Source organism: Mobula birostris, chromosome X (genome assembly GCF_030028105.1).
Source record: "Mobula birostris isolate sMobBir1 chromosome X, sMobBir1.hap1, whole genome shotgun sequence".
NCBI lineage: Eukaryota > Metazoa > Chordata > Chondrichthyes > Myliobatiformes > Myliobatidae > Mobula > Mobula birostris.
The window spans coordinates 70,862,811-70,884,988 of record NC_092402.1 but is presented as its reverse complement, the minus strand read 5'-3'; the positions used below and the strand labels follow the sequence as shown (position 1 = coordinate 70,884,988).

Below are 22,178 nucleotides of genomic sequence, written 5' to 3'. Positions count from 1 at the left end.
TGCAGAGAAGTTTCGGGGGGATATAGACAGGTAAGTGAATAGGCAGAGAGATGACAGGTGGGATATAATGTGGAGAAAGTGTAAAAACATGCACTTTGGTAGGGAAAAAAATAGAAAGACAAAGTATATTTCAATGGTGAGAGATTTAAAAAGTGTTGGTGTTCAGAGGGACCTGGATGTTTTTGTACACCAATCACTAAAGGTTAATGTACAGGTTTAGTGAGTAATTAGGAAGGCATATGGTACGTTGGCATTTATGTAAAGAGGATTCGAGTAAAAGAGTGAGACGCCTTGCTTAATTATATAGAGCCCCAGGAATATTGCTTCTGGAATATTGTACATTGGTCATGTTTCCTTATTGACTTCACAGGAGGCCATTCAGTCCACTGAATCTATCTCGGCTCTCAGCTTATTCCCATCAGTTCTATTTACTTCCCACCCCCCCCCCCCATCATTTCCCTTATTTTCTCTCTAATTCTCATCACTTCCTCCTCCTCCCAACTTTCCCCAAAGGACAGGTACAATTACAATGGTTAAAGGGCATTCAGACAGGTATATGGATAAAGTTTTTTGAGGGATATGTGGCAAATGGGACTAACCAAGTAGACATGGAGGAAGGCCAAAGGGCCTATTCCCGAGCTGTATAACTCTTAAGGTGCTAAGGAAGCTTGTCCCATCCAATTACCAACATCTTTCAGGCACAAGGGGCTAAAAGGTGACTCCTGCTTGCATTTTTAATGTTCTGGTAAACCAACCTGATCAGAGATTAAACTTTGATAGTTTGGGTCTGTGCAGTAACACACCAGGCAATGCATTAACATTGTGGAGCTACTGCTTTATTTCTTGTCCTTCTATTGAGTGAGTACAGTAAATTGATTTTGAGTACGAATGAAAATACAAAGTCTATTTAAATTTTCAAAATACATTATTTCTGCATTAAGATACCAGGAAACAATCAACCTCATGATTGCACTGTGGTCTTACCAGCATTCCCCAAAGATAATACACACAAACTTCTGGACTGGATCCCTTTTATCTCTTGCTTGTCGCTGGGAAGGTTTGCACATTTTTTTAACTATGTGACAGTGCAACTGATCTCAACCTACTTCCTCACTATGCACTAACATCATAAATACGGACCAGCAGGAAACAGATAAGGCAAGTGCCCTGTTTCTGAGATGTATATTGTTACGTACCCCGTAACTGGGTTGCCAAACCAGCAGAAATGGATCACTCAGTTGGAGTCTGGATTACTGGAACTAAGAAAGTTTTATTAAAGAAATAAGCAACACAGTACTCTAATAGTAAGGATATAAATGCAACAGGTTAGCAATGAATAAACACACATGTACACAGAACTAGGATAATAGGGTCAATCAGCTCTATCGCAGTCTGGGGTAAAATGTTCAATCACAAGTGACAGAGTTTAGTTCAGTTCGCAGTAATCGCCGTCGTGCCGTTGGGGGGAGAGAGAGAGAGCGAATGCTGATATTCAAATCGGATTCAACAGACCTTTGATATTCTTCGCAGTTAGCTTTCGGGCGAGCCCTTTGTAATGTCTTCTGAGGTCACCGACTGTGACCCCTCCGTTTCAGATACGATCGTTCCTCTGCGGTGAACCCGGCACCCAGGCAAGGGTAGACACACGCACCAGGTTCCCGCCGACCGTATCTTTCCACCCTGTGCGTCTATGGCTGGTCCCGCGACCAGTCCTCCAAAAACCTCCACCGACTTGTGGGGGCACACCGCTTCCAGGGTCTCGTTACCTCGTGGTGTCGTGTGTGTTGTCTTAGTGAACCTGCCCCTTTTTATCCCCCTGCTGGGGTATCGCCTGTCCATCACACTTCAAACAGTTCAGGGTTCAAAAGGAGCCGGTCTTGACAATACTCAGACCGGTGTCTCCTTACGTTAAACTCTCTCGTCTCTTCATTAACATTTCCAAATGCTGCTCCATTGTCTTACTTATCTCTCTCTCCTGAAGACAGGTGGCAGATCAACTGTTGATCCCACTGGTGCTAGCACAGGACAGTTAACATCTTAGTCTATGTGTACTTTTGTAACCCTCTTTCGTCACACACCCTTTAAGGATTTTTACCGGGGTAAAAACTATAGCATGAATACATTATTAGATACACACAAATATACATCTTCATCAGCTATTTGGCTAATACAGAGAATTTTAAGTTGTCAACACCTTGACAGACAGTCAGCAATCGCATTTTCTGTTCCTTTTATATGTGTTATGTGAAGGGGACCAATATCCTGACGGGAAAATTTAATAGAGCTGTTAGGGAGGGTTTAAACTAATTTGGCAGGGGGATGGGAACCGGAATGACAGAGCGGAGGAAGGGGAAAACAGAAATAAATCTAAGATAGTGAGCAGTAAAGATGTTAGGAAAGATAGGCAGGTGATGGGGCAAATGTGTAGCCATTGGGATGAGTTGCAGTGCAATAAAGTTGCAGTGAAATCAAAGCAAAAAGTATCAAATACTGGTCTTAAGGTGTTGTACTTAAATGCACGCAGCATAAGGAATAAGGTGGATGATCTTGTTGTACAGCTACAGATTGGCAGGTATGATATTGTGGCCATCATTGAGACGTGGCTAAAGGATGCATGTCTCTGGGAGCTGGACATCCAAGGATACACGGTGTATCGGAAGGATAGGCAGGTAGGCAGAGAGGGAGGCATGGCTTTATTGGTAAGAAATTATATTAAATCATTAGAAAGAGGTGATATAGGATCGGAAGGTGCAGAATCTTTATGGGTTGAGCTAAGGAATAGCAGGGGTAAAAGGACCCTGATGGCAGTTATTTATAGGCCTCCAAACAGCTGCAGGGATGTGGACTACAAATTACAACTGGAAATAGAAAAGGCTGGTCAGAAGGGCAGTGTTATGATAATTGTGGGGGATTTTAACATGCGAGTAGATTGGAAAAATCAGGTCGGCACTGGATCTCAAGAGAGAGAATTTGTAGAATCTCTGCGAGATGGCTTTTTAGAACAGCTTGTTGTTGAGCCCACTAGGGGATCGGCTGTACTGGATTGGGTATTGTGTAATGAACCAGAGATGATTGGAGAGATTGAGGTGAAGGAACCCTTAGGAGGCAGTGATCATAACATGATTGAGTTCACTGTGAAATTAGAAAATGAGAAGCCGAAATCTGATGTGTCGGTGTTTCAGTGGAGTAAAGGAAATTACAGTGGCATGAGAGAGGAACTGGCCAAAGTTGACTGGAAAGGGACACTGGCGGGAAAGACGGCAGAGCAGCAGTGGCTGGAGTTTATGCGAGAAATGAGGAATGTGCAAGACAGGTATATTCCAAAAAAGAAGAAATTTTCGAGTGGAAAAAGGATGCAACCGTGGTTGACAAGAGAAGTCAAAGCCAAAGTTAAAGCAAAGGAGAGGGCATACAAGGAAGCAAAAATTAGTGGGAAGGCAGAGGATTGGGAAGTTTTTAAAACCTTACAAAAGGAAACCGAGAAGGTCATTAAGAGAAAAGATTAACTATGAAAGGAAACTAGCAAATAATATCAAAGAGGATACTAAAAGCTTTTTCAAGTATATAAAGAGTAAGAGACAGATGAGAGTAGATATAGGACCGATAGAAAATGATACTGGAGAAATTGTAATGGGAGATGAGGAGATGGCAGAGGAACTGAACAAGTATTTTGCATCAGTCTTCACTGAGGAAGACAGCAGGATACCGGACATTCAAGGGTGGCAGGGAAGAGAAGTGAGCGCAGTCACAATTACGACAGAGAAAGTACTCAGGAAGCTGAATAGGCTAAAGGTCGATAAATCTCCTGGACCAGATGGAATGCACCCTCGAGTTCTGGAGGAAGTAGCTGTGGAGATTGCGGAGGCATTAGCGATGATCTTTCAAAAGTCGATAGATTCTGGCATGGTTCCGGAAGACTAGAAGATTGCAAATGTCACTCCGCTATTTAAGAAGGGGGCAAGGAAGCAAAAAGGAAATTATAGACCTGTTAGCTTGACGTCGGTGGTTGGGAAGTTGTTGGAGTCGATTGTCAAGGATGAGGTTACAGAGTACCTGGAGGCATATGACAAGATAGGCAGAACTCAGCATGGATTCCTTAAAGGAAAATCCTGCCTGACAAACCTATTACAATTTTTTGAGGAAATTACCAGTAGGCTAGACAAGGGAGATGCAGTGGATGTTGTATATTTGGATTTTCAGAAGGCCTTTGACAAGGTGCCACACATGAGGCTACTTAACAAGATAAGAGCCCATGGAATTACAGGAAAGTTACATACGTGGATAGAGCGTTGGCTGATTGGCAGGAAACAGAGAGTGGGAATAAAGGGATCCTATTCTGGTTGGCTGCCGGTTACCAGTGGTGTTCCACAGGGATCAGTGTTGGGGCCGCTTCTTTTTACATTGTACATCAACGATTTGGATTATGGAATAGATGGCTTTGTGGCTAAGTTTGCTGACGATACGAAGATAGGTGGAGGGGCCGATAGTGCTGAGGAAATGGAGAGTCTGCAGAGAGACTTGGATAGATTGGAAGAATGGGCAGAGAAGTGGCAAATGAAGTACAATGTTGGAAAGTGTATGGTTATGCACTTTGGCAGAAAAAATAAACGGGCAGACTATTATTTAAATGGGGAAAGAATTCAAAGTTCTGAGATGCAACGGGACTTGGGAGTCCTCGTACAGGATTCCCTTAAAGTTAACCTCCAGGTTGAGTCAGTAGTGAAGAAGGCGAATGCAATGTTGACATTCATTTCTAGAGGAATAGAGTATAGGAGCAGGGATGTGATGTTGAGGCTCTATAAGGCGCTGGTGAGACCTTACTTGGAGTACTGTGGGCAGTTTTGGTCTCCTTATTTAAGAAAGGATGTGCTGACGTTGGAGAGGGTACAGAGAAGATTCACTAGAATGATTCCGGGAATGAGAGGGTTAACATATGAGGAACGTTAGTCCGCTCTTGGACTGTATTCCTTGGAGTTTAGAAAAATGAGAGGGGACCTCATAGAAACATTTTGAGTGTTGAAAGGCATGGACAGAATGGATGTGGCAAAGTTGTTTACCATGATGGGGGAGTCTAGTACGAGGGGGCATGACTTCAGGATTGAAGGGCGCCCATTCAGAACAGAAATGCGAAGAAATTTTTTTAGTCAGAGGGTGGTGAATCTATGGAATTTGTTGCCACGGGCAGCAGTGTAGGCCAAGTCATTGGGTGTATTTAAGGCAGAGATTGATGGGTATCTGAGTAGCCAGGGCATCAAAGGTTATGGTGAGAAGGTGGGGCAGTGGGACTAAATAGGATAAAATGGATCAGCTCATGATAAAATGGCGGAGCAGACTTGATGGGCCGAATGGCCTACTTCTGCTCCTTTGTCTTATGGTCTTATGGTTATTTTAATAATACTGTCAAACCAGGCTCCAACTTAGCAGACTTCATAGTGGCCGTAAACACTAATGAATTGTGATCAGTGTCACTTCTCAGTGGCTTTCGCCCCAGACACAGATAACAAGGGTCGTCCCATACCAGTTTAGCATTCTTTGGCAAGGGCTTTGTAAGAGGGTGGGTACTATCCGCAAAGTTGTTTTTTTTTCTGCAAAACTTCCGATAGCACCCCACCATCTCCAAGAACCTTCTCAGGGCTCTCTTGTCTGTCGGGGTGGGGACTTTAGCAATAGCCCGCACCGTAGCTTGCATCGGAGCCAGCTGCCCCTGTCCTACCACAAATCCCAGATAAGTGACTTTTTCGTGGCCGAATTCACTCTTTGCGAGGTTCACTGTCAGGCTGGCTTCAAACAGCTTTTTGAACAGCTCCTCCCATGTGTTACTCCAGACCACTACATCGCCAATATATACTTCTGTGTTCCTTAGCCCATTTGTTACCGAATTAATCATTCTATAGGGGTGTTGCTCACTAGGCTGACCTGATATGACAACAGCCCCATGTCCCAGCTCTTTGCATCGCCTTGGGACAATCAAACACACGTGTGCGAGCCGTTTAATTAGCTCTCCTAAAGGGTCGCGTTGTTCGGGGATTAAGGGAGAGACTTTATCAGCAGAGCTGGCCAAAACAATAGCCTTCTCCCATCTGGTCGGTACCATACTCACCTTTTCAAAATGGGTTTTCCCCTTATCAGGTGGCACCTTAGCTTCATTGATTTCGGCGCTAACACCGACTAGGTTTGTTAGCATATCAAAAGCCTGTGACTGTCTCAATTCGCGTCTGCAATAATCAATAACATCCTTCCTCCTGTGCAGCCAGAAAAACTCTCTCAAGGCTCCACCGACTGTTTCCTTCAGCACCTCAAAATGTCCACCGAGGGGTACCTTGTGGGCCAGGTTAAAAATCTCATCCCCATAACTCTTTTGCACCACCCCCCGTTCCTCATCTGCGGTACTTGGTCTCCCTTCCTTCCTTAGCACCTCCCCCTTCACACCATAATTCACTGGCTCCCTTCCTAATTCTGTTTCACAGAGAGCTGTTTTCTCGTCTCGCTCCTTTGCCTGTATAAAGTCCTTCTTTTTTCATGATAAATCTACCTTAATTTCCCCACTTCCTCCTGTTTCATTACGCTCCTTTTCACTTTCTACAAGGCTGGTAGAAACGTCTCAGCAGTCTCCCTGGACATACAGCGAGTCACTGCGCAAACAGGATGAACCTGTGAGTCCATGGGCGGGGCCTTAATGCTGACAGGCGGCCCTGTCAATCTCACTGCTGGGTACACCTCCCCGCCAGCGAGGTCATTACCGAGTAAGATTTCCACCCCTTTCATCGGTAATTCGAGCCTCACCCCGATCGTGACCCGTCCAGAGACCAAGTCGCTTTTTAGGTGTATCTGGTGCAAGGGTACTGCTTCTGTCCCTTCCCCAATACCTTTGACCCTGACCTCCCCAGTCTGGGTCTCTGAACTAAACTCTAACACACTCTTCAATATCAATGACTGACACGCTCCCGTGTCTCTCCAGATCCACACTGGAACTGGGTTTAACCCCTCCTTCACCGACACCAATCCAGTCAAGATAAACCTCTTGCGCCCTTCCTGAACCTTGGCAGACCTTTCCTCTCCTAGCGGTTCGTTTACCAGCTCGATACAGCCAGTCGAAATCGCCGTTTTTCCTTTCCCCGTCTCCTTCTTTGGGGCAAAGCACCTGGACGCGAAGTGTCCGACTTTCCCACAATTATAACAGACGACCCCAGGAGACTTCCTACCAGACTGCTCCTGGTCTACCTTAGCCTTCTCACTAGTCCCCAGCTTACTTCCTGACTTTTCTGGCGGACTCTCCCCGCCGTCCTGACTACCCTTCTGGTAGCCTTTACTCGGGGCAAACTTCATTTTATGCGTCAACGCGTACTCGTCCACTAACTTGGCAGTTGCGGCTAACGTGGCTGCCTCTTTCTCATCTAGGTAGGGTCTCATACCATCAGGGACAGAACCTTTAAACTGCTCAATCAGGATCAGCTGTAGCAGTCTGTCATAATCCCCATTTACCCCTTTCGAGGCGCACCAACACTCACAATATGTCTGCATCTCGCGGGCAAACTCTAAATACGTGCGGTCCCACTGTTTCCTCGCATTCCGGAACCTCTGCCGGTATGCCTCCGGGACCAACTCATAAATCCTGAGGATGGCCTCTTTCACCACCTCATACCTCTGGGCATCTTCCGCGACAAAGCCGAGTAAGCTTGTTGGGCTTTCCCTTTAAGTACACTCTGAAGCAAAACAGCCCACTTATCCCTCGGCCAGTCCTGACTTGCAGCAACTTTTTCGAAATGGAGAAAGTACCGATCCACATCGGTATCGTCAAATGGGGGAACCAGCCTAACCTCCTGGGTCGCCCTGAACCCTCCACCTTTGTTCGGCATGGGCCCCTGCTCTGCCATCATCTTTAACCTCTCCAGCTCGAATTCCCTTTCCCCCTGTTTCTCTCTCTCTTGCCGTTCTAACTGTTTCTCTTCGTGTTCTAGCTGCCGTACCCGGAACTCGTGCTCGAGTCTCCCTTCAAGCTGCACCTGTACTGCGTCTCCACCAGGTTTTCCAATAGATATCATCTCCAGCTTGCCTTGGGGAAACACACCTTTAGATACATAGTGCTCTACGATAACTCTGTGTATCTCCTCTCATTGTCGACTTTCCCTTAACAAGATTCAACCGTTTGGCCACAGCTGCCAATTCCACTTTCCTGGCATCCTCTAATGCCTCCAAGGTCGGCACCTTTAGAAATTCCTCAATCTCCATTTCTGCTGTTTGCCTTTTCTTTCTTTCGGGAATTTTAACCCAATCAATTTACCCCGTCCCAAATTTAGCGTTCAAAATCGCGGACGAGAACCCCACTTATGTTACGTACCCCGTAACTGGGTTGCCAAACCAGCAGAAATGGATCACTCAGTTGGAGTCTGGATTACTGGAACTAAGAAAGTTTTATTAAAGAAATAAGCAACACAGTACTCTAATAGTAAGGATATAAATGCAACAGGTTAGCAATGAATAAACACACATGTACACAGAACTAGGATAATAGGGTCAATCAGCTCTATCGCAGTCTGGGGTAAAATGTTCAATCACAAGTGACAGAGTTCAGTTTAGTTCAGTTCGCAGTAATTGCCGTCGTGCCGTTGGGGGGAGAGAGAGAGAGAGCGAATGCTGATATTCAAATCGGATTCAACAGACCTTTGATATTCCTCGCAGTTAGCTTTCGGGCGAGCCCTTTGTAATGTCTTCTGAGGTCACCGACTGTGACCCCTCCGTTTCAGATACGATCGTTCCTCTGCGGTGAACCCGGCACCCAGGCAAGGGTGGACACACGCACCAGGTTCCCGCCGACCGTATCTTTCCACCCTGTGCATCTATGGCTGGTCCCGCGACCAGTCCTCCAAAAACCCCCACCGACTTGTGGGGGCACACCGCTTCCAGGGTCTCGTTACCTCGTGGTGTCGTGTGTGTTGTCTTAGTGAACCTGCCCCTTTTTATCCCCCTGCTGGGGTATCGCCTGTCCATCACACTTCAAACAGTTCAGGGTTCAAAAGGAGCCGGTCTTGACAATACTCAGACCGGTGTCTCCTTCCGTTAAACTCTCTCGTCTCTTCATTAACATTTCCAAATGCTGCTCCATTGTCTTACTTATCTCTCTCTCCTGAAGACAGGTGGCAGATCAACTGTTGATCCCACTGGTGCTAGCACAGGACAGCTAACATCTTAGTCCATGTGTACTTTTGTAACCCTCTTTCGTCACAATATTCAACCATTTGCATTGTAAGATGGCTTGGCTACACAGTCAGTCATCTTGTGGCACAACTTATAGAAAGTGTAATTTGCTAAACTTCCCCAAAATAAACTTGAGTCTGACACATTTTATAAATAACTAGCAAAAATTAATAATACAAGTATTACAATAATAATGCAATAGTATACACCTCTGTTGAAATTGTGCTTCTTAGAGACTCGGGAACACGTTAAAATTTGACTAATTATTGGTTTTCTATGTTCACTCAACAGAGGATTTTGGGTTTCTGCATCGCCTCTGGGTATATTCTGGTCGAAGAGGGGTGCATTGCTGGGTCTGTGATGAAAGTGCTCGGGGACTTTCCCAGGCAGCGCGGTCAGCTGTCGCAGAGTACCTGAGTGTGGTTAAGGTATGTGATTTGTGAACTCTGGCACAGAAAGCACAGTATGTAACCATCCTGCCGTTAGTTTGTAATGTTAAGTGTTGCTCTTTATTTTACAGGGTGGGATTGATACCGTTAAGAAAGTACATCTGACAGATCCCATTCATCCTTCTATCGAGTAAGTGTAGTAGAGTAAGGAAATTTATTTAATTTTAGATATGTAGAGAATATCATGTATCCATCTATAGTTTTAAGGCAAGAAATGTCAGTTGTGACTTTTTGGTAGCATTTTGCCCCTATTGAGTTGAAGAGTGGAATTTGCACTGATAAGAGGCATTGATCGTGTGGATAGTCAGAGACTTTTTCCCAGGGCTGAAATGGCTAACACGAGAGGGCAGAGTTTTAAGGTGCTTGGAAATAGGTACAGAGGAGACGTCAGGGGTAAGTTTTTTTTCACAGAGAGTGGTGAGTGCGTGGAATGGGCTGCCAGTGGCAGTGGTGGAGGTGGATACGATAGGGTCTTTAAAGAGTCTCCTGGATGGGTACATGGAGCTTAGAAAAATAGAGGGCTAATTTCTAAGGTAGGGACATGTTCGGCACAGTATTGTGAGCCGAAGGGCCTGTATTGTGCTGTAGGTTTTCTATGTTTCTAATTCCACAGTGCCATCGGGTGGAGATTTCTAAGAGTTAGACAGTGACAATGTGGAAAGGCAATGATTTCATTAACTTTGTAGAAGTAGAGGCAGGAGCAGTAATTTGTCAGATTGTATTTGTGCTTGACCAACCTGGGCGATTTTTCCACATTGTTCAGCAGTTGCCAGTGATTTAGTAGTAACAACTTGGCTAAGGCACAGTCCCTTCTGAAATGCAGGTCTTCAGTACTACAGCTAGGATGTTGTGTGGCACCATAAATTTTGTTTTATCCAGTACTATCAGCTATTTCTTGACATCATATAGAGTAAATGATACTGGCTGGAGCTGACTTCTGTGATGGTAGAGATCTTGGGAGGATGCAGACATGGCACTTCTGGCTGAACATGTTTACAAATGTTTCAGCTTGTCTTTAAGGAAGCTCCTGGAACCTGTTTATTTGTTTATCTAGAGATACCATATGGTAACAGGTTTGCGTATCCTAATTGCACCCATGTGACCTATTAACAGCCGGTACGTCTTTGGACAGTGGGAGGAAACCGGAGCACCCGGGGGAAACCCACATGCTCGTGAGAAGAACATACAAACTCTTTAAAGACAGTGGCAGAATTGAATGCGGATCATTGGCCATGTAATAGTGTTACACTAATATGTTGTTCTTGCCATCATTCATGACAAAGTTGGTAGGACTGCAGAGTTTTGAAGTGACCAGTTGGTTGTGAGATTGCTTATCTTTGTTTATTGTGCCTGTAGATCTGTGTTTTAGCTTCAGCATTTATCGGTGTGCCTGGTGCTGCTCCTCGTATGCCCTTCTGCACTCATTAATCACCTGACTTGTTTAGTAACTGGTTGAATGAGGAATTTGTTGGGTCATGAGGTTATAGATTGTGGTGGCGAACATTTCTGTGCCACTGATCGAACATTATGTCTTAATCAATGCACAGTTATATGTGTTCCGAGTCTGTACCATTTAGCACGTTTGTGTTGGCATGTAACACAATGGCGCATGTCCTCGGTGGCCTGTGTGGCAGTCCCTTCTATAAATACTATCATGGACAGATTGGCGAGGTCAAAGTAGATGCACTACTCGTGTTGGTTCACTCGCTACCTTCTACATAACTAACTTGGCAACAATGTCCTCAAAGTCTCCCATCCAGAAAACATTCTGTGACCTTGCTCTTTCAGTGTAGTTCAACATGGGGGGTGGTGGGGGGCACTGATTCATCAGCTGAATGAATTGAATCGACTTTATTACTTGCATCCTTCATATACATGAGGAGTAAAAATCTTTACATCTGTCTAAATGTGCAATGTGCAATTTATAGTAATTTATAATAGATATTATGTACAACAGGATGGTCAATATAACATAGAAATACAGTTGCGTCAGCAGGAATTAAGCAGTCTGATGGTCTGGCAGAAGAAGCTGTCCCGGAGCCTGTTGGTCCTGACTTTCATGCTGCGGTACCATTTTCCAAATGGCAGCAGCTGGAACAGACGGCGATTGGGTTGACTTGGGTCCCCAATGAATCTTTGGGCCCTTTTTCCACACCTGTCTTTGTAAATGTCCTGAATAGTGGGAAGTTCACTTAAGACCATAAGATTTAGGGCTGTCCGCACCACTCTCCGCAGAGACTTGCAATTGAGGGAAGTACAGTTCCCATACCAGGCGGTGATACAGCCAGTCAGGATGCTGTCAATGGTGCCCCTGTAGAAAGTAGGTGGTGGTAGGAGGAGGTTTCTGATGATGTGAACCTTGATAGAGGTGTATAAAATGATAACAGGCATAGATAGTGTGGACAACCAGAGAGTTTTTCCTAGGACGGAAATGAGAGGACATAATTTTAAAGTCATTGGAGGAATATGTAGGGGGGATGTCAGATTTTTTTTTTGTATACACAGAGTGGTGGATGCATGGAACTCACTGCCAGGAGTGGTGTTAGAGGCAGATTCATTGGTGAGATTTAAGAGTCTCTTAGTTAGGCACATGGATGATAGAAAAATGAATGACAATCTGGGAGGGAGGGGTTAGATTGATGTTTCAGTAGGTTAAAAGGTCGGCACAACGTGTACCAACTGTGCTGTTCCATTCTGTGTTCAGGGCTCCTCTTTTCTGATTTATGGCACTGTACTACCCCCTCTCTGGTGGGTCTGTCCTGCAATTGGGACAGAATGTATGTAGCAACAGTGAGAGTTCAATTATTCATGATAGAGATAAGGCCTCTTCTAGATATTTACACAAGTATTTTGTGTTCTAAGGTTCTGGTGCATTGTCAATCTGACAAACTCAAGTACGTATCAAGCTTTTTATATGTGACCAGCAGCTCTCCCAAGGCACTACTCAGTGAGTTAAAGGAAATGACGTGTGATGCTATGTAATGAGCATTTTAAGACTTCTGATTTTATAATGATTAGATAAATGAAATGGAATTTTTATGACGTCTTATGTGAGTGTTGGTTGCTTTATTGGGCTCACACTTGCATTATGTTTGTATTTTTATGGAAGTTTTCAAATCAGTTATGGCTACTTAGCTGTGCACTGAATTTAATGTCTTTAACTAGCATCTGTGCTTTTAAAGGTTTCTTTTGTGGCTTAGAGGGAAGCAGGAAGGTTTAGTTAATATCTGTTTAAAATGTGTCCTTATTGGTAACCATTGCTTTTCATCCACCTGCAGGGAAGCACTCAAAGTGATAAATGGTTATTTTGAAGACTATGTCACGAATAAACAAGATCTTTTTGGCACAAAAGAAACTTGGAAGAAGGTCCTTGTTTTGGTCCCTGATGATATCCTTTCACTGGAATAAGTCATATTTTCTGAATCCATAGTTAACATTAAATATCGACACATTTTACAAGCAACATATGGCTTGGTACATTCTCAGAGTGAATACTTCTGTCCTGTCCCTTATCCTGTGTTCAGTTGAGACCAGATGGTCCAGTTCTTGGTAGATCCATTATCACAGATAACACGAAAGTTGCCCTAAACAAAAATCATGTTCTCATGCTGGTGTGAGAAATATTCCACTGCAAGAACAGTTTTTACTTTGAACACAAAAAATCTCACTCTTGCTAAATTGGAAAACCTCCTTCAAAAAGAAAATCACAAATAAAATTAAGTCCCTTTACTCTTTTTTTTAAATAATTATCGTCTCTCAATTCTACACCATTTTTTCCCTAGTCAGCAGAATAAAGTGTGCCAGTAGGGGGAAATGATTTTTGTGATTTTGTAAAGCCGAGCTTCACTAGAAAAAAATTCCACTTCAAATAAAGGTAGTTTTAATGAATTGTTCATTCCATCAATTGGTAGATGATGTTCCTGGTTTGATTTTTCGTCTCCAGACTGCTTTTGGCTTGTGTGGGATCATTAATATTGCACAATTCTCAGTTCCATTTACAACTCAGCAAACGGAACATCCCATGCCTGCGTTCAGCAAAACCTAAACAGCATTCAGTCACCAGCTGTTGAGTGGCATGTAACATTCACACCATAAAGTGCCGTGCATTGGAGAAAACCTTGATGTTTGATGGTATTACCATTGCGTGCATCTACAAAATGCAGTACAGTTTCTTGCCCAGGTTATTCCAACAGAACCCCCTATTCTGTGGCCTTCAACACCACCTACATCAGGACTAGAAATTATATCAAAGTTCAAAGTACATTTATTATCGAAGTATGTATATAATATAAAACCTTGAGATTTGTCTCCTTACACACAGCCACAAAACACAGAAACCCAGTAGAACCCATTAAAAAAGATTATCAAACACCCGATGTGCAAAAAAAATCATGCAAACAATAAAAAGTAAGCAAATAACATACAGAACTAAAGGTCACAAAAGTGAATTCACAGCCTCAAAGTCAGTCAACACTACAGCCAGTCCAGGAGTCCATTCGTTCAGTTCAGTTTGCCTCTCCTTCATTGCTGGGTTTGAAGCCTTGAACTCCCTCCTCAGCAGCACTGGGAGCACCTTCATAAGAACTACCAACCTTCTCAAGGGGAATGGCCTTGGCCTGAAAATGAATGTTTGACAAACAATTTTGGACCTGAAATGCAGAAGCCAGGAGTACAAGTTAAAATTGCACTGTTATCATAAAATCTAGTTAGTGATGTGAGGGATGAATTACTCCAAAATTGCAGATTGAATCAGAATCAGGTTTAATATCACTGGCATATGTCATGAAGTTTGTTGTTTTGTGGCAGCAGTATTGCGTTGAGTGTTCCTTAGTCTTTTGGGAAGCTAGATCTATTGTCAGTCTTAATTCCAGTCCCACACAGGTGGTGTTGATTAATCATCTGGCAATGAGGCTCTACCCTGAGAATAAATTGATTTTTTTTTTGAACTGTACTTGCTGTCAATTGCATCCTTGACTGGTGTTTAATAATCCATTAAGAACTTGAAAGGCATGTGCATGCATAGAAGTCTGAGTTGTACATTGGACCACACACAATGAAAAAGTGCTGCAAATTCTCTTGTGTGAATAACTAGGTCAGGCTGTCCCAGCATGCTACACAACAACTTAGAATACAGCAATTGTATAAGACTAATGTAGCCAAAGAACAGAATGTTAAGTTCTTTAAAAGTTGGTCTGGTTAAGCCTCCGCTTATTAAGTTAAAATCTGAGATGTTGTTATGAAGCAGTGGGTGCATCTCCTTAACAAGTGTACACAGATTCGAGAGGGACTGCAAAGGGATTTTATAAAAGCACGGAATTCAGTTGAGCGCTGGAACTTATTACAACAGAATGTAAGTGTTCACATAATGAAAGCTTTGTGATTATATAGAACAGGTGCAATTAGGAAACATTGGATGGCAGCATTTTGTACTGAACGTCACACAGTTTCTAGCTATGAAATATTTTCTGCTTTCTCCTCAAGTGCTACCAGAATACAAGTGGAAATCTACGGGGTTTTGGTATTATACAAGGGTAGAGGAAGGGGGAGCATGAAGTGCATGTACATAGATGCCCAAAAGTTGCCAGTCAGGTGGATGAGACCACGTACACGATGCCCGCCTTTACAGGCGGTAACACAGTATGAGACTGCAGATGGGAGTCACTTGGTGGGCATCCTGTTTGACGTGGGCAAGTTGGTCTGAAGGGCCTGAATCCAGGCTGTATAAATTCTTGAGAGGATGGAGGCCACAACTGAAGTACTGTGTACATCTCTGCTCAGTTTTACAAGAAGGGTGTGATATCATTAGAGAGGAATCCAAAAGGAGTTATAAGTACACTGTCAGGCTGAAGAATTGTAGTTACAAGGGAAACTATTCAGGCTGGGGTTGTTTTCTTTGGCAGTAAATGCAGGCCTAGACAGGGTAAACATTCCTTTGCAGAAATGTCAGTAATCAAGGGGAATAGATTCAGTTAGTAGAAAGGTTAGAGGGGAGTTGAATCCTCTCTGTACAAATGATGGATTTTGGGAATTCACTGCTTAAAAGATGCTGGAGTTGGAAGTCCCCACTACATTTAAAAAGGAATTACTTGAAATGCTGTAACCTGCAAGGCTGATGTGCTGGGAAGCAGGGTCAACCTAAAATAAATTTTGGTCGGCATGAATACGATATCTTCCTTCTTTACAGTAAATTGCTATGATTCCAGGTATTGAAACCTCTGGCTTGCTTGCTCAAACCATGTAATGTGTATGTCAGGTTGTCTGGGAGTGATTATCTTTTAGTGGTCCTTGTTTGTGCTTACCCATCCACCTGTTCTTCCAAACGGGATTTACATTATATGTATCTTCTCATGTCAATGATCCTGAGTGACCTTGGCAGAGATGAGAAAGCTTATTGTAGCAAAGTGATTGAATGTTGGAGACTGTAGTCTATATAGCTTAATCCCTAAAAGCATATGGTGTACTTGTCTATTGTGGATCATTCAGTTAATTCTGCCGGCTTTATTCAAGTGCTCACAGGTGTTCATGAAGTCAATAGCGAGGTAATTCTGTAACTTGTATCTGAAATTCTAATCGCAACTTGATTGATGTTTCTGGTTGATGCTCTTACATCGGTTTTGTTTTGCCTTCAGTTTGCGCTTAAAAATCCAGGCAGGTTAAGTGTTTGGTTTGTTGCTTAATTTGGGTTTTCCCTGTGATTGAAATTAGTAAACATGAACGCACCAGATGGTTGAGGTTTAGAATTGGAAGGGCTTGGGAAAGTCTGACGTTACTGCCCTACTTGCTGCTTGCTGTGATTTTGAAGCTGAAGTTGCCATTCGTTAATTTTTTTTTATAGTTGTCCAAAGGTCCGAAAGGCTTACACATGGAAGAGATAAAGCTGCAGTACTGCTATCCTCGCCTGGATGTGAACGTTAGTAAAAGTATCAACCATCTGTTGAAAAGCCCTTTCTCTGTTCATCCCAAAACAGGTAATTAGTGTGTGTGTATTTTGTTACCTTGCAACACCTGTTGCCAGTGCTTTATACTATCTGGTAGGTAGGTAGTCAGGACTTATCTTTTATATCTCCACCCACGCCAGTTGTCTCTGCAACTGATAGGTAAGCAGGTGCATTGTTAACTCTCCTTTTACATAATAAACTAATTGGTTTCCTGAGTACCTCTTCCTGACCTCCTTGGCTGGGATTGATATTTTGCTCTGGACCCTATGGCTTTTGAACAAGTTCATGTGAAATGTCTTTTCATTTTAAACCTAAAGCTTTGTTTTTGTTGAAGTGTAATGATGTTAACCATGGATGGATGACAATAACACTTGCTTTTCTCAACTAGTATCCAGGCCTGGTATTGCCCAGCTGACAGCTAAAGTTAAAGTATTCTTTGCTGTACCTCAACATTGCAAGCAAACATTTATATTTCTAACCTTTTCACTCTTGAAATCTCTCATATTGTTTCCCTGTAATTTATTCTCTTTTGCGTGCTGTCAGCTCTACCTAAACATCACAAAAGATCAACCATCTGCTAAAACCCCTTTTTCTATCTGTCCACAATGTCTTTGTGTGTCTTCTGTCACCCACACTGGGAGTAATATACAAACCCCATTTCCAGAAAAGTTGAGATATTTTTCAAAATGCAATAAAAACAAAAATCTGTGATATGTTAATTCACGTGAACCTTTATTTAACTGACAAAAGTACAAAGAAAAGTCTTATATCAAGCAAGAATGGACAAAATTTCCAATTGCAAATCTACTACAATTAGTATCCTCAGTTCCAAAACAATTAAAAAGTGTTATTAAAAGGAAAGGTGATGTAACACAATGGTAAACGTGCCTCTGTCCCAACTTTTGTTGAGTGTGTTGCAGCCATCAAATTCTAAATTTGTGTATGTTTACAAAATACAATTAAGTTGGTCAGTAAAACTATTGAAAATCTTTTCTTTGTACTTTTGTTAGTTAAATAAAGGTTCACGTGAATTAACATATCACAGATTTTTGTTTTTATTGCATTTTGGAAAATATCCCAACTTTTCTGGAAATGGGGTTTGTAGATTGTGGTTTCTTGTGGTTGTGGGAGGAATCCGGAGCACCCCGTAGGAAGTGCACACAGACTCCACACATAGATCATCCCTGGTCAGAATTGAACCCAGGGTTGTGAGGCAGCAGCACTACCTGCTGTTCCCCTCACAGCTGATTTCTACCATCATTAGCTGTGTTGTGCTATCAGTTCTCAGGTGGAAGAATTTGCTTTAAGGTAATCCCACATTTAGTTTTGTGTAAATGGAGATTTCAGTGTTTCCATATGGATTGTACTGGGTTCACTGTCAGTGTGTGAAAGATACCAGCCTGCAAGCTTCATGCTCTTCTCATCACTTCTGTTGTGCTTTTAGGCCGCATTTCAGTGCCCATTGATTTGAAGAACGTGGATAAATTTGATCCCTTTAATGTGCCCACAATAAGGTAGGAAGGCTATTGGCTTTGGCTATGTTTTCTTGCATGTTCAAAAAAATATTTTCTTTCTCCGGTGTTGGTGCCATCTCTTGGAGCTGCTTTTAGGGCAGGGGTTCCCAACCTTTTTTATGCCATGCACCAAGATCTACCATCACTTGGGTAGTCAAGGCCTGATTTGGAATAGCCAACATGGTTTTGTGCATGGGAAGTCATGTCTGACAAATCTTTTGGAACCTTTTGAAGAGGTAACTAAAGGGATAGATGATAGAACATCAGTAAGGCCTTTGACAAAGTCCAGCGTGGCAGACTGATCTGGAAGTTTAGGTCACATGGGATTTGAGGGAGTTAATGAGGTGGATCCTGAATTGCTTCACCAATGGGAAGCAGAGGGTGATGGGGGAAGTTCGATTCTCTAACTGGAGGCCTGTCAGACGAGTTGTGTGTCCCAGAGGTCGGTGTTGGGACGTACTGTTATTCATCATTTCTGCAAATGATTTGCATATGAATGCAATACCAGTGAGCAAGCTTGCTGTTGACACTAAATGGGGAAGGGGGTCTTGTTGATAGTAGATTACAATAATTGCAAAGAGATCTTGATCAGTTAGGGGGATGGGCTGAGGAATGACAAATGGACCTCAACTTGGGTAAGTGTTAAGTGATGCATTTTGAATATTCACACCATGGTGGGACTTGTACAGTAATTGGAGGGCACTGACAAGTGTTGTGGAACAGAAAGACCTAGTGATACAGGTGGACAGTTCACTGGTTTGGATGAGGAGTGAGGAGAGGATGTGTTGGTTGTGATACTCTTTCCCTACTGGACAAACCTTGACTTTATTAAAAGTTGGGAGTAATGGTTTGGATGTTTCTAGGGCATCTGCCACATGCTTAACTCTCCAAAAGTATTGAAGCAGTAAGATGTGTTGATGAAGTAACCGCTGTGTAACTTGCAGATAATCCCTGATGCTATTTTCTCTTTCAGTTTGCTTTGCAAGGAACTTGATCAGAAAATTGAGGAAGAGCAAGAGAATGTAAGCATTGAGAATGGAGGGGAGCCAGAGGCGAAGCGTCGCACCAGAGGTAAAAATATATGAACACAAGCTTCCTGTGGGGTAAAACAATCCTTCATTCATCTTCCAAAACCAGTTGTCATTTCTTTTTTCATCTGTCTTTCTTTCCTGAAGCACCTGAATCCTGCAGAGGGAGATCAGGCTCCATGCCCACTGATGATGTTTCAGTGCCTGCAGTGTCAGTGAAGAGCAATTGGAATGAGGTTTTTGAGATCCTCTCATGACTTGCTCATCACATATGCCTGAGATACCTTTTCCTGGTGCTTCTAGCTCAATATAGACCAGCTTGCATTAAGATACATCATGGTGGGGTAATTCCTAACCAGCAAATATTTTTTGCTTGGTACTTTGCTTTTCAAATGGCTAACAAGGATATAAATAACAACTGTAATTTTACATTGAGTAAGTGAAACCCTTGCAACGAGTGCGTACTGCATGCTGTATGCACTGAGGCAGCAAAAAGAGTCACACAATGAAGCCTTGGCCCACTTTTGTAGAGAGGATTTGGTCGGGGTTCCTGCTTTTGATCTTCTCCACTGACCCATGCTGCAAATTGCATGGTTGCTTTTTGAGGAAGGGTAAGATAGGGCTGTCAGGTGCCCTCCTGTTGTGTGCTGAAAGGGGTAAAATGAACCAGCTGAGACACTGCAAAGACTATTGCAGCGAGAGTCAACAAGTTAGTCTGGAAAGCAGTTGACAAGATTATGAAATTAACAGATAGTATGATTTTCTTTACAAGTGACACAAACCAAAGAGAAATTGTTTGCAAGAGAGTGTAATGCAACGGGGCGATTGAATTCCTTTTTATTGCTCTGCATTTAGATTATAAGAAGACGAGTCTCCTGGGGCCTATAAAGATTTTTGAGCAATTCATAGAGGAGCTGGAGAGGTCACGAAAGGGTTTGCTGCTGGAACAGAGTGGTGAGTATCGGTGCAGGATATTCCAGAACAGTGCCAAAATACTGGAGAGCAAAGGCTGGGTAGAGTTCTAAGATTCTATGCAAAGATTTGTTGCTTTCACTGAGAATCTTCCATTTAGCTTGTTTATTTTATGTTTACATTTTGGAATTTTAGATGGTGCTTTTAGATGAATCTGGAAGCTTCCCATAAGTGTGAAGTTTGAGCACTCTTGATGTGAATTCCCGCTTCCTACTACGTTTCAGGAGAATTACTTCTGAAGGGAAGTGTTGGGTAGGAGACTTGGGTCTCATCCCTCTGTTGTGAAAAAACAATGTACCAGGCTCACTTATTTAATACAGGATAAACATGTGGAGGTGCTTTAGTCAATTAATTGCTTTTGGAATGAAGCTGCTGTTGCTGTTATATCCTGAAGTATAAATTAAAAGGTGGAGGCTGAATCTACTGAGCACATGGCTGTAAACGGAGCCCTCTGGGTCTGCCAAAGATAAAAACAATGACACTCCGAAAGCACTATAGCCCCTGCTGCCTTGGAGGATTATAATATTATAAATTATATACAGTACCATTGCATAGACCAGCTCAACATTCATTCTGTCCTACAACAATAACATAATCAGTGTGTTTAGTTGATGTTGTCAAAGAAGCAATGTTGACCGATAGCTGATAAAACCCAGGTTCACTGTAGAAATCTGCTGGCAATACTTGGGCAGGGTGAGGATTGTTTCTATTAGCCAAAGAACAGTATCACATTAAAAGTTGCCAAGAAATGCAGTGTATCCAAAGATTGAGTTTTTTTTTTAAAAAGCCTGGATGTTTGGAATTCTTTATTTCTGTAGTGTGGAATATTCATTTCTTGAGTATTTTTAAGGCCGAGATTTCAAATCTAAGGGTATGATGGTAGTGTAATGATACATCTTAACCCACAAGTCTGAATTTAGATTTAATTTAACTAATTATCCTGGAATTTTTAAGTAATCAGTAATGATGACCACAAAACTACCAGCCTCATTAAACTTTCTCTCCCCCACCCCCACCCCCACCCCCACCCCCGATATCTGCAGCAGTAATGTCCTTCTGAAGTGTCTTCTGAATAGCCCTGCAAGTCACTCACTCAGTTCAAGGATGACTAGTCATGAGCAATAAGTGGTGTCTTTGCTGACAAAGCAAAATCCTGAAAAATTGAAGAAAGAAAGATTATGGAGCTTTCAACATACTGCATGAGCATTGAAGTCAATAAATACCTTAACCCTGAAATGAGCTAGTGTGTCATTGGAAGCAGAACAGTTCAAAAGATAGAAAATTTAAGAGCACATGGTGTTTGTGTAACTCCTAGTTAATGTTTGGAAGGTTATTGACGGTATTTAATATCATTAACTTCCCAATTGGATGGGGAAATACTTTGGAATACAAGGGGAAAAACTAGTGGGATGCACTGCTTCAGCTGGATATTCTGATGATTTTTTTTTGTCTCTCTCCCCCCCCCCGCAGATAGAAACAGAGATTTTTGATCATAACAGAATGTCTTCTCGAAAGTTGATACCACCTTAAGTCCTGTCTCAAGACCACCACATCTCAAGATCTGGAGATTAAAACTGCCTGCCTTCTGCACCTTGCTTCTGTAACAGTAATAAACATTGAAGTTTATCAACATTATTCAAAATACTTTGCATCAATTCTGGATGGCTTTCAGGTGACATGGCAAATGGAGTAATTCAAATCTACGAATACTGTACTATGTAGCCCTCTGGAATTATGCTGTTATCTAATAAAGTCTATTTGTATGTACATATATTTCATTTGTTAATTATTCAATTTGGGCTCCTGCTGTCTTTGATTCTGGTTTGCCATCATAATCAGACTTGGAGTGGGGGGAAATATTACAAACACTACACATCTGGTCTGTAGAACTTGGTCCCCAGTAAGATTATGATTGACCTTCTACCTTGGCCATTTTCCTATGTTATCCCTTTTTTCCCCCCCAGTGATTCTCTGCAGCCCTTTAGAATAGAAAATTCCAAAGATTCACCACCTCTAATTAAAGAAACTTCTCATTTCAATCCAAAATTACCTTCAGAGTATGTAATTCCCTAGTGCTGTACC

At 42.6% G+C, this 22,178-nt stretch overlaps 1 protein-coding gene across 5 annotated transcripts in view; it reads left to right on the top strand.

Annotated features, from left to right (window-relative positions):
- Positions 1-21,869, top strand: part of prim1 (DNA primase subunit 1) — a 33,749-nt gene extending 11,880 nt beyond the window's left edge. For all 5 annotated transcript variants that reach the window (XM_072249239.1, XM_072249238.1, XM_072249235.1 and 2 more), the window contains exons 5-13: positions 9,487-9,623; positions 9,716-9,774; positions 12,923-13,033; positions 14,919-14,994; positions 16,480-16,612; positions 18,027-18,096; positions 19,070-19,167; positions 19,980-20,078; positions 21,567-21,869. In XM_072249239.1, coding sequence (XP_072105340.1) covers positions 9,487-9,623; positions 9,716-9,774; positions 12,923-13,033; positions 14,919-14,994; positions 16,480-16,612; positions 18,027-18,096; positions 19,070-19,167; positions 19,980-20,078; positions 21,567-21,586 — 803 coding nt within the window. In that variant the 3' untranslated portion in view covers positions 21,587-21,869. The remainder of the gene's footprint in view (positions 1-9,486; positions 9,624-9,715; positions 9,775-12,922; positions 13,034-14,918; positions 14,995-16,479; positions 16,613-18,026; positions 18,097-19,069; positions 19,168-19,979; positions 20,079-21,566) is intronic.
- The last annotated feature ends 309 nt before the right edge of the window (positions 21,870-22,178 follow it).